The sequence below is a fragment of the Pinus tabuliformis genome, chromosome 9 (genome assembly GCF_031772625.1).
Source record: "Pinus tabuliformis cultivar Carrire ecotype Pingquan chromosome 9, CPIR1, whole genome shotgun sequence".
In the NCBI taxonomy this organism is placed as follows: domain Eukaryota; kingdom Viridiplantae; phylum Streptophyta; class Pinopsida; order Pinales; family Pinaceae; genus Pinus; species Pinus tabuliformis.
The window spans coordinates 1,242,812,108-1,242,824,890 of NC_142307.1; the positions used below are offsets into that span (position 1 = coordinate 1,242,812,108).

The 12,783-nt window shown below is 41.5% G+C and overlaps 2 protein-coding genes across 2 annotated transcripts; both read left to right on the top strand.

Annotated features, from left to right (window-relative positions):
- The first annotated feature begins 4,659 nt into the window (after positions 1–4,659).
- LOC149153071 (uncharacterized) lies at positions 4,660–10,046 on the top strand. The gene is made up of 4 exons (XM_089443687.1): positions 4,660–4,867; positions 4,949–7,053; positions 7,167–7,401; positions 7,501–10,046. The coding sequence occupies exons 1-4, from the start codon at positions 4,660–4,662 to the stop codon at positions 10,044–10,046; spliced, it is 5,094 nt and encodes a 1,697-aa protein (XP_089299813.1).
- A 174-nt stretch (positions 10,047–10,220) lies between these two features.
- On the top strand, positions 10,221–11,195 carry LOC149153072 (uncharacterized). The gene has a single exon (XM_089443688.1). It carries the CDS (start codon positions 10,221–10,223, stop codon positions 11,193–11,195), a length of 975 nt encoding a protein of 324 aa, XP_089299814.1.
- The last annotated feature ends 1,588 nt before the right edge of the window (positions 11,196–12,783 follow it).

A 12,783-nucleotide genomic window follows, 5' to 3' on the forward strand; every position in this document is an offset into this window, starting at 1 on the left:
ACAAGCATATGCTATCCCCATCAAGCTTGTTAAAAATAATTGGGGTACTCGCCAGAAATGGCGGGGGGAAAAGAAAATTTTTGAACCATAATTATTACCGTAACGGCAGTATGTCGCTCTTGAACATGGCACTTTTTGCTTTCGTGTCCGGGGTGGGGATATTTCATCTCATATCTTTCACTTGCTTCCATGGACTTGGGTACCCTATTTGACCTCTCATTCACTCATTGCCTCGTCATCATGACCTTTGATACATTGATGTCAAATACTGCCAATTTCCGTTAATGTGCCGCCAATATGTTCAAGAGAAGTTGACCTCTGCAAAACAACCTCCCTCTGATAGTTCGCACAATCTTGATTCACAACTTCATCTCTCTGTCTCGTGTCGATGATGTGGGAAACATTATGGCCCACCTTCAATCAAGGTCACTCCCTGTCGACTTCAACTCATTATCCAGGGAATTGATCTAGAGACTCCTTTCCGGTGCCTTGGAGCCTGCATGCCTCAATGGCAGGTTCTTCGTGTTCGACGTGAGGTTTTCATCATTGGCCTCCGATCGAATGATTCTACGGGTGTTCGACTTCAGATCATTGATTCACATGTCGTAGATTGTACCTATAGTACCTTGAGGGCCATTGTCATTATTGGTGGTACCTCTCGCGTCTGTTAACAGTTTCCATTATTGACTGGTAATCAGACGATGTTCATGCATGTTCGACTTCAGCTCATATATTCGCATGCTTGGACTTGTACTCTTGTTCGGGTCGAGATGGAGCGCAAGACCCTGGATTGTGTCTGTTGTAATCCAGGCGTGATTCTTGGTACTTGACTCATTCACTGGATGGCTGCAACCATACCTGAGTCAATTCATTGATCCTAACCAGATGGCTGCGTCCATACTATGGATCCAGATTATTTATGTACTCTCTTATGGATGGTTGCGAGCATACCACGTACATCATGTAATTGAACTATCAGTCATGTCTCTTAATACATCTCCTCGGCGGCAATAACTATATGTGCTCTTATGTGTTCTTGTAAAGCATTTCACCCCTCTCCACCTCTCAGACTTCATGCTTTAGGGGGCATCTGTTACACAGTAATTTGTCACCATCCCTGTTACTCCTCTTGTCGTACCTTGGAGGACCCATCCCAGGAGTTATAAGAAGTGACAAAGTCTAAAAACACTTGCATTATGTTCCCCTGAGTATGTACTCCATGTTCCCTGAAGACATCTTCTGCAGATTATCCCTAAAAAGTGCTATTTTTCCATTGGCGCAAGTCCACAGTATCCTACCCGCGCCAATGATGGAGATCCTCAAAAGAGGGCGCGACCATTGGCGCTCTATCTTAGAGCAACAGTCGCGCCAACCAAATTTAGTCGTGCTTTTTGCCTTAACGCACGTCCGACTATTGTTTCCTTCATTACATGGAGCTTTTCTGAGGATAAAAAAGTCTTTTGTCGAGCTTTATCCATCTTTATGGCTTTTGCTAATCCGCGAAAGGTGTCCCGGTTCATTGTATCCTCCTCCCTTCTTCATCTATATAAGCTTGTCATTATGCATTGGACAAGCTAGAGTGTTAGTGCTAGTGATTTAGTGATTGAGTGATAGTAGTGATGATTATTGGTCATGGAGTGTTAGATGTTGAGTTCTTGAGTTCTTGGAGGAATGCTAGTGAGTGCTAGAGAGGTTATGCTGCCAGAGAGGAGATGCATGGCAAGACACATATAGTTATTCGCCTAGCCAGGAGAAGGGTCGACGTCAGAACAATGGTTGTAACTTTTCATGTTTATTAATTGATGAGCGACTGCTATTATAGTTCCAATCTCATTATCTATCATGGTGATGTGTTGATTTATTTCCTTTCTGACTGAAATATAGTTGTGCCTTGGTAGTTTTTATGTTGGTATCTGTCTCTTCCTTTGCATCTGCAGGTGTTCGTTTGTGATCTGTTGGAGCAAGGGAGCGAGGATATCAACTCTGCTTCAATCATAGCGTTGGACGCCATGTTAGTCTTCTTGATTCACCTTTGATGCATAACTAGGAACTTGCGTAGCAGCGTGGTTTGTTTGTGGCTAGTTCTGTTATAGGCTAGTGGGATCGCCTCTGTCCGCAGAGGGGATTTACCTGACCAACAACAACCTCTTCCTCTCGAAGAATCTTGAGCAAGATTCTTCTGTCTATGTGCAAGGCACACATCCTATTCAGAAGACTGAGGAGCTATCTTCTTCCCAAAATCTTTCTCTCTTTCAACAATTTTTTTCACAAGGGAGTGAAAGGTAATATCTTTGAGGTTTCCATTTGCTTGCACTGACTCAAGATAATTTTAGTAAGTGGGATAAAGTGCCTTGAGAAAAGCTATCAGAGGAATGTCCAGTTCAACATTAATGACTTTGATATCATTCATAATAGATTTTACTTCCGATGCAAGAGCAAGAGGATCATCATTTTGTAATTCAAGGGAGAACCATTTAATCATGAGTTGAACAACTTCAAGTGCAGAGTGTGAGTCATAGAGTTCCTTCAATTTTGGTAAGGATTCAAAAGAATTTGAAAATGGTAAAATATGGTGACTCACCTCTTCATTTACTGATGCTGCAATCAATGCATAAGCCTTGTTGTTCTTATTTTCCCAAATGGAGAACTCCTTGTCTGAGGTAGGTTGTTCTGGCTCTTTATCTCCGTATCCAATAGACACTCCTTTCCACAACTCATTATAAATGAGAGTGTGTTTAATTTTTCGCGACCATTCTAGATATTTTTCCTTCTTGGTGAGAACCACTCCCACAATAAATATCAATGAGTACATTTTAAAAATGTACTGTGTAAAAAAAATTGCTCTTCTGCTGGTAAAAAAATGACACACAAGGTTGACGAACGAGGTTGACGAACGAGGTTGATGAAAATGAGGTGGTAGTTTGTAATTCGATTACTGGTTAACTTTGTAACCAATAAGCTACGCTTAAATCTAGTTTTATACGTGGATTTTCCCCCTGAGGGTCCCACTTATCTCACCAATCACTGTCGGTCCCTCGTTGACTTCTCCTTTTACTAAGAACTTCAATCCACGTTGTTGATCTCACTTCTCCAGAGCCAACGGATATCGCGTCGTCTGCTTACCAACTAACTTGGACGATCTCCACCGTCGATGTGACCCGTGCAATCGAATGACTGTTGCACAATCTCATAATGGAACCAAAAGGAATTAAAACCCCAGTTCATAACCTTATCGCATCGATTTCTAGCATTAACTTGCATGCACTTTCGAAAGCGATATGCGTCCGATTACCCATTAAATAGATGGTCTAATCACTCTGAACCTTAGACTCATTTTAATAATCACATCGCATCTAAAATTTAAATTATCTCACATGCATCTTTCAACGTGATCACCATCAGATCTGACCCATCTAATCCAATGGCTATCACGTCACCCGATCACCAACTAGCTTGGCCAATCTCCACCGTCAATCAATCTTGCTTGATCCAACGGCTATCATGTAATCTCGCGTGAAATCTTGCACGATGCATAACAAATCGAGAGTGTGTGAGAAAAGTGGTTTTCTCGTGCTATGTATTGCCTGCCAAGGTTAATCACATGAAATTTAGGAATTCCACTTCCATCCTTTAGGGCACGCGAGGTACCACTTACCACTTGCCAAATACTACCCACGTGCTTAATTTAAAAGATGCTTAAGAAAAGGTTTAGTGCTTAAACTAAGTATTAACGCTTAACACTAATTGACTGTCATTTATAAATAAAATGTATGAAGAGAGAAAAATACTCGATTAGGGTCCAGAATGCCGATACAAAGTCAGAAGAGAATTTCATTCATTGTACCCATGTTTAACACTATGAAACCAAGAGAGTGGTACCTCAACTACTGAATGTCTGCAGCAGTTGCCGGAGAGAGGTAGTAGTTGCCAAAGAGGGCCAGCAGTGACAAGAGAGGAGTTACAAAGTAGAGAGGGAAGCCAAAAATGGCCTTGGCTCTGATACCATGTCAGAAGAGGAGGTAACTCCTCAAATTTAATCGTATTATTCATTCAGGTTGTTCATTATTATATACAAGAAGGAGTGATTGTTCAGTTCATCTCCTGATGACTCTTCATTTTCTTTATTATTTATTTACACTAATTATAGTTGTTCACCCAATCCCTATGATTAGGTGCCAACAGTTATTTAAAACACATTTTAAATTTCTAACAAATTTAACTAAAAATATACCCCAAAAAACTTCAAAACAGAAAACAATGAAAAAATAAGAAATAAACAAGAAAATTAGGATCTTGAGATTGACATGATAAATATGGTTTCTCATGGTTAAACTCTATTTATCAAATAAGAATTTTTGTTTTATTTTGTTATTTTAAATTCAAATTAATTTATATTTTAAATATTTTTTAATAATAAAAATAGTATGATTAGTTTAAAAAAATTAATTATTTAGAAATAAAATATTAATTTTTAAACTTAAAAATCTAAATAAAACAGTTTTTTTATTTAATTAAATTATACACACACACACACACACACACACACACACACATATATATATATGTTCAAGTTTCAACAATGCATCATTGAAGGGGGGTGAACGGCAGAATGCATGGGGTAGGGTTTGATCCGGGAACCCTAGGCCGTAGGCCTAGGTGATGCAGGTGGCGCAGGGAAGGCTCTGTCGGTACGGGGTTTGGAGTAGCTGGCGGATACACCGAGGACGGTTTAGGCGGACAACTGGAGAAGGCGACAACTGGGGATTAGGACTGCAAGCGTTTTGGTTCCGGAGAACGGGGTTTGCGGTTTACGGCTGTTTCGGTATTATTCCTTTGCGATTTCTCTGTGGTGGAATCCCTCCTGGCGGTATTTCCTTTGCGGTTTTTTCTTGAAACGGTCAAAACAGAGGCGGTTTCTGCAGCTTCTCATCGGTTTACGGCTGTTAAGGCGGTCTCAGAGTTTTACGGAGAGTATTTACCATGGTAAAACAAAGCGAATCGGTTGATCTTGACCCAGCCCCGGAAGACATTCTTACGGTCTGGGGAAAGGAGGTCACGGAGAAAAATATCAATGAGATCTTAGGGCATTCAGTCAGCCATACGTCCGCATTGTTCCCGGGTGGAGGTCCGTGGCGTTCAAATCCGGCTAAAGGGTTATTGGAAGAAAGTTTGGAGCTCGCTAGCGGTTTCGGAAAAGGAGGCAGGGTTTCGGAGGAGTTAAACCCTCATACAAGGTCGGGCTCGCTGAAAGACAAGATTAGTACCTCGCCAAACAGTAAGTCCCTTTCCCCTTCAAAAATTTTTGTTTCGTCGGGCGGTCTTGAGGACATCATCAATTTTTCCCAAAATAAAGGGGTGTGGAGGACTGTGGGGGGTGTTCAGTGTGCTGGGAAAGGTTCGGGAGATAGGAACAGCCATCCGGCTGTTAACAGAACCCTCTTTACAAAAGAATCTTTGCAGAGTTTTTCAAAGGAGGAGGAGGCTCTTGCGGGTTTTTGTAAGCCTTCGAATCCGGGGGTTTCCGCAAACCCTTTTGTTTCTGGAAAGGCGGAGGCAGGCGGCTTTACGGCACCAGGTGAAGCGGGAAGTCCTGTGGAAGGTTTGATTGAAACCCCATCTGGCAATGAGTTTCATCGAATCGTGGAAGATGGAAATTTCCATCAAAGGGATGAAGGAGGTTCGAACCCTGACTCAGGAGGTAGAGAATCAGAGCCGGCACCAGAGAAGGTAGGGGAAAAAAGAAAGAAGGCCAAACCGTGGAAAAAGAAGCGGGTCACAAACTTGGTTCTAGGTATGGACGTTCAGGTCGAGGATGCTCTGGATGTGGCAGAATGTACCCTTGTGGGCAGAGCAAGAGGGAGGTATGTCTCTGGAAAATTTTTAAAGCAGTGGGCAGAGAGTCAGTGGTTGGAGACCCCGGCAAATACTTTCAGGACTGCCACGTTGGTAAAGGGTTGGTTTATGGTTAAATTCGATAGTAAAGAAGCTATGGAGTGGGTCGAGGGGAGAAACTGGGCATTCGGGAATAGGCCTGTCTTTTTTAAAAGATGGTCTCCTCTGTTCGATGCTTCAAAGGAGAAGGTTGACGAAATCCCTGTATGGGTCAGGGCTCCAAATCTACCTCCGTTCTTATGGGTGGACTCAGTCTTTAAGTCAATTGGGAACCATTTGGGCACTTATCTGGATGCTGATAGATCTTTCCTGCATACCTTTGAAAGAGCGGTGGCGAGGATCCTCGTAAGGCTTAATCCGACGGATGGGCTTGCTGAATCAGTTACATTACAGTATAAGGACTATGTTTACGAGCAGACCTTAGATTATGAACTTTTTCCCTTCAGATGCCACCGCTGTCATGAGTACGGGCATTTGGCGAGGGATTGCCCGCTGGGGAAAAGAAGAAGGAAGACGCAGAACAAGGAAGAGGAATGGGAGGGAATGCTGGGGAAATCCGAGGTTCAGGTGGAGGCAAACAACACTGAGGTAGATCATCAGAAAGAAGATCCTATCCACCAGTCGGAAGAAGGCGTGCCGCGGGAGGAGGAGATTCCGGCTCGTGATGCAGAGGTCCAGCCCCACAAGGAAAAGCCAGAGGCAGCTCTGGTCGCCCCATCTGAGGAAGCCCCATCCGGTATGCAGTCTTCTCCATTAATCTTCTCTGTAAATTCCGAATCTTTTAACGGTGATATAGCGTCAGATTTCCCTATGGTTCCAAATTATGATGATCCTCTACAAAACATTGAATCACTCTCAGAAGCTATTCCTTCTTTAAAACTGAACTGTGAGGATATTTCTAAGAAGAGTCAGGTTTTGGGTAGTTCGTCTTCTGTCCGACATTATAACCTCAGATCTCACAATAAGAGACCCGCTTTCACCCATGATATCCTGGAGACGGTGGGTGGTCTTAGTCCTGAGACGTCTAAGGGCACCTCTAAGAAAGGCAGAGGGCGGAAATCTCTTTTTTCAAAAGCTCAAGTTAAGGCAAAATTTGATGTGGCTGACGGGAAACAAATGTCGATTCCTGGGGCGCTTAGAGCAGCAAAAACCCCTGAGACGGTTATCAAATGATCTGTCTTTCTTGGAATTGCAGGGGTTTAGCTAGTAAACCCAAAAAACTAGCTCTGAAAGATTTAATCACTCGTCACAACCCGGATTTAGTTTTCCTCCAGGAAACCTTGGGCAAAAGTGTTGAAGTTGAAACCATCCTGCGATCCCTCTTTCCGGGTTGGGTTTTCACTGCTCTAGATGCTGCTGGTCATTCTGGAGGGCTTGCCATTGGTTTCAAGGAAGGAAGATTTAAGGTTCAAAATTGCTGGGGTCTGCCCCATGCTCTTGGTATGGAGATCCTCTCTAATGATTTTGATCAGCCTTTTTTGTTTATAAATGTGTATGGACCCTGTCAGGGTAGGGTCCCTTTTTGGAATGACTTTTTTTCTAAAGAGCTGTTAAAAAATAAAAATCTGATAATAGGGGGTGATTTAAATTTCTCTCTGGGTATTGCAGAAGCCTGGGGGCCCTCTGCGAGGGAAGACCCGTTGTCAGATTTTTTCTCTAAATCTCTTCAGACTTTTAATTTGATTGATGTAAATATTGTAAAGGCTAAACCGACTTGGAGGAACAGAAGAACGGGAGAGGGGAGAATTGCAAAAAGATTGGATCATTTTCTCATTAATGAATCGCTGGCTTCATATATTCCTCTGTTCAGGCAATGGGTGGGTGAAGGGGGAAACTCGGATCATTTTCCCATCTTCCTTGAATTCTCAAAACCCCCTTCAAAGCCGGCCTCACCTTTCAAATTCAATGCCTCTTGGCTTCAGGAGGAGTCTTTTCAACAGCTTTTCAGGAATACCTGGAGACATCCGGGGCCAAATCCTCCGGATAATAAAGGAGCCCATTTTATGGAGAATTTAAAAAGGCTTAAGAGAGCAACCATTGAATGGGCTTCAGCCAGAAGAAGGAAACAAAATGAGGAGTTGGTTAAAATTGACGAGGCTCTAAGTTTGCTGGAAGATCCTAAAGCTAATGCTTATGTAACCCAGGAGTCGAAAGAAAAAATTTTGGCTTTAGAAAAGAGTAGAGCAAAGATTTTGTTGGACAGAGAAGAGGAGTGGAGGCTGAAAAGTAGGGCCATTTGGTTGAAAGCTGGGGATGAAAATACAAAATTCTTCCATAACTATGCAAAGGGCCGGAAAAATGCAAATACTATATGGAAGATGAAAGATCCTGAAGGAAGGGAGGTGTCTTCCTTTGAGGCTGTTTCTTCCCTGGGTAAGAGCCACTTTCAATCCCTCTTTTCTGATCCTGGGGGGATCTCTTTAGCCGAAATTATCAGAACAGCCCAAGCTTTCCCTAGGTTCGTGGAAGGGGAGGAAGCTGAAAATCTCTATAGGGAAGTGGCTAAGGAGGAAGTAGAGCATATTATAAAAGCAATGCCAAAAGATAAAAGCCCGGGCCCGGATGGCTGGACTATAGAGTTGTTTTCTCACTTTTTTGATCTTATTGGTGATGAGCTTACTGAAGTTGTGGAGGAATCAAGAAAGAAAGGAGAAATCTATGGCCCTTTTAACTCAACTTTCATTGCCCTCATCCCAAAAAAAGAGAATCCGGATTCTTTTGAAGATTTCAGACCTATCTCCCTTTGCAATACCATATACAAGATTATAGCAAAAATCATTGCGGTACGTCTGAAACCTATTTTATCTGTTTGTATATCAAATGAGCAATTTGGCTTCCTGGACGGCCGGCAAATTCATGAAGCGATAGGGGTGGCCCAGGAAACCATCCACAACATCAGACAAGAAAAGAAAAAAGGGGCAGTGTTAAAAATTGATCTTTCCAAAGCCTATGACAGGATCAGCTGGTCGTATCTCAGGTTATTACTGACACATCTTGGATTCAAGGTGGAGTTTATAAATTGGATTATGGGGTGCATTACAAATGTAAGTTTCTCTGTATTGATAAATGGGGCTGCCTCTCATTTTTTCAAAAGCCAGCGAGGTTTGAGACAAGGATGCCCTCTTTCTCCTTTGCTTTTCCTCCTGGCTGCTGAAGGCCTCAGTAGACTGATATTAAAAGCCAAGCGATCAAGTTTGCTCACAGGTTTGGAAGTTGCTGTTAACCTTTTCATAACTCATCTCCTATTTGTTTATGATATATTGTTATTCACAAATGGGAATATAAATGAAATAAAAGTTCTTAAAGACATCATTGACCTGTTTCTGAAAGCTGCAGGCCTTCAAATCAATCCCAGGAAGTCTCATTTTATCATGGAAGGCTTCAACATGCAAGAGGAGATTGCAATTACATCCTACTTGCCTTTTGAAACCTGCCATATGGATCGGCCTTTCAAGTACCTTGGGTTTTGGTTAAAGCCGTCGTCTTACCGAAAACAGGATTGGCATTGGTTAGTGGCAAAAATTGAAGGAAGGATATCCCACTGGAGCTTCAAGTGGTTGTCAAGAGCTGGTATATTGACTCTGGTAAATTTTGTTCTCCAAGCCATTCCAGTTTTCTGGGCAGCACTGACATGGATTCCCAAAGGGATTATTCATAAAATCAAGAAGATTTGTAGCAGATTTCTGTGGTCTGGTTCTAAGGAAGACTCAGTGCTTCCCTGGGTAGCTTGGGATAAGATTGCTAGACCAAAGGAGTGGGGTGGGTGGGGAGTAAAGCAGCTCGTGGATTTCAGTCAATCTTTGGCGGCAAAATCAGGCTGGCGAATTGTTAAGGCGGAGAACCTTTGGACTAGAGTAGTCAAAAGGAAATACATTGATCCAGTACCGCTTGAAGACTGGATCAGGAGTCCAAACAAGAAAGGCAGAAATTGCTCGGTCATTTGGAAGGCAACCACTGAGGCGTTTAAAATTATAGAACAAGGCTTAGCATGGCAAGTGGGGAACGGAGAAAATCTGCGGATTGGAAAGGATCCATGGGTAGGGTGCAATGACCTGTTTGCTTTATCTCCTGGTCTGATTGCACACCTTGACGCAAAAGGAATCAAAAGTTTAAATCAAATAGCAAACATGGAGTTATCGTCCATCTGGGGATAGGCTTGGAAATCAGAAGAGGACTTGGACATCGATCCCATTTGGAGAGTTGAGTGGCGGGGTTTCATCCAGGAACTAAATTGATCAAATGTCAGACTAAAGGACAAACCAGATTCACTGGTTTGGGCACATGCTGAGACTGGTTTTTACTCCCCAAAGGCCGGCTATAACTTCCTGATGAAGAGAAAGGGATGGGACCCCCCGATTTGGTGGGCGAAGCCTCTGTTTAAACTGAAATGCCCCAAAAAAGCCAGAATCTTTCTATGGTGCGCCTTAAAAAACAAGATTCCTACTTGGGAAATTCTACAAGCTCACTTCAAGCAGGGGCCGAGTAGATGCCCATTATGTCTGGTTGCATCTGAATCCATTCCTCACCTATTTTTGGACTGTTCTTTCACTAGACAAGTCTGGGAGGAAACAAAAAAACTTTTGAACATTACCGCGAGATGGGAAGGGGAAGAACTATCTGCTGCTTGGGAATACTGGTGGTCCCACTATCCTGAGAAAAACCTGAGGAACCTTCCTCCTATTCTCTGTTGGGGTATTTGGATTGCCCGGAATGGATGCATTTTTAAAGAAAAAGCCACCCCAGCGGATGTCATTGCAATTCAAGCCTCAGCTATTTTTGCCAGCATTCCTGAACCAGAAAGTCCTTCTTCATCGAACCAGCGAAAGGAATTCATCATCAGAGAAGGCATCCCCTGGGCCTTTTTTGACGGGGCAGCTCAAAACAACTCCACTGGAGCCGGAATTATTATCCATCTAAGTCCCTCACATACATTAAAAGCCTCAGTGGGTCTTGGGATGGGCACAAATAATTTCGCTGAATTATCAGCCCTAAAACTTCTCCTTTGCTGGCTCATTCATAGAAATGTTCTCACAGTTCAGATTTTTGGAGACACTGCAAATGTTGTAAACTGGGTCAATGGGAAATTTAGATGCAGAAATTATATGTTGATGCCACTGTTAGAAGAAATTCAAAATCTTAAACTTCATTTTAATGTTTTCTCCATTGATCATATTTACAGGGATAAAAATGAAGAGGTAGACAGGTATTCTAAAGCAGGTTTACAACAGATTCTGGGTTCGTGGAGGATAACAGAGCAGTTTCAGGATCAGATCCGTGTGTCAGATCTTCCCCCATACTCATAATATATCTCTTTTTTTTTGTCTGAATATGCTTGCAAATGCTCCTGAAGCAGGAGAGACAGTTAATTGTTTTTTGATATTATGCATTGGGTTGTTTTCCTTACAAAAAGGAGACCCAGATACTTTGAGACAGTTTGGACTATTATTTTTTGATATGGCTGTACAGGCCGCGTTCAGGAGAACTTTTAGTCTCTTGTTAAAAGACATGGTTTGAAGGCACCACAGAGGAGATTTGAATATCTCTATGGCTCAAGCAAAATTTTGCTGAATGTTCACTCATTCGATTGTAACTTTTTTATTTTACTAATAGAAAAGTTCGGCTTTTTTCTTCGGAAAAAACAATGCATCATTGATAGATACACTAAATCTATCATGAAAAGTGCATTTAAAGTGAATAAAGGCAATTTGACTCTTTTCTAATTTGTACCATATTGTTTCATTGTGTAGTGTGCATGCCATTTGTTGAAGTCAAACATTATAAGAACTTAAAGTCTATTGGAGTATTTGGTTGCTATTAAATTTTATTAGTTTTGCAAATAGGTTTATTTCAAATATTTACATATATATTTACATATTCATGCCCTATGAATAAAATGCATTATTTAGAAATGGGGAAAAGTGTGAAGGTAGATTTGATTACTTCTTTGGACTGTGCTTACATGGAACTCAATACTTTGGTTGATAAATGATAAAAAAATATAGGCTCTAGTTTAGGACTTCAGGCTAGATTATTTTATTTGAGTTTAGAAATGGTTTTATTGTCAACATTCTTTCTAAGCCAACATTTTTTTCTTAGATTAGTTTATATGGATAATATGTAATAGTTTAATCAACATATTTTTCTTGGATTAATTTATATGTATTATATGTAATATGCATAAAAATCCCCTATACACACCCCAACCGCAGGTCGTCAGAGTGTGAGGAGATCTGTTATACATGGTCAATCTTGTGATAGATCACATAGCCCACCTAGAGTGCACGCTCCACTCATAGATCCTGCCTCCGACACTAATCGGAGTGTCATAGGCAGTGTTTGTCTCTGTTGATGATAGTACTACCTCTGGTGGAAATTCTTCACCTATTTTAGGTACAATTCCTACATTTTTAAATCCTCTTTAAATATTAAGTGTTTATGTATTGAAATTGTCTTTCATTTTTAAATCGTCTTCAACTGATGTGTTTGAATTTAATATATATATTATTATGCTTCTAGTTTGTTAAACACATATCTTAAATTATATTTATGATTTGTAGACCCTTAGTAGGGCGAAGATGAGGATCACAATGTAGCATCAATCCCTCCGTGGGACGATGCGACAACTCATATCACATTGGAGGATGTTACAACCCAACATACATGGATCGAATGAGAGTTGGATAACATTCTTGCTAGTTTCACTACTAGTAGTAGTTTGTCTTTGATGTTGGAAAACATCAATAGGTTAATCGATACATACCGAAGGTTGGCCCACAGAGTTGCCTCCTACAGTCCATCTAGAGGATTATGAGGTGTGAGATTATAAGACCACATACTTGGGAGGTGGTGAAAGAGGCCACCAAGAACATTAATGTTCGTGGGGATTTTTTT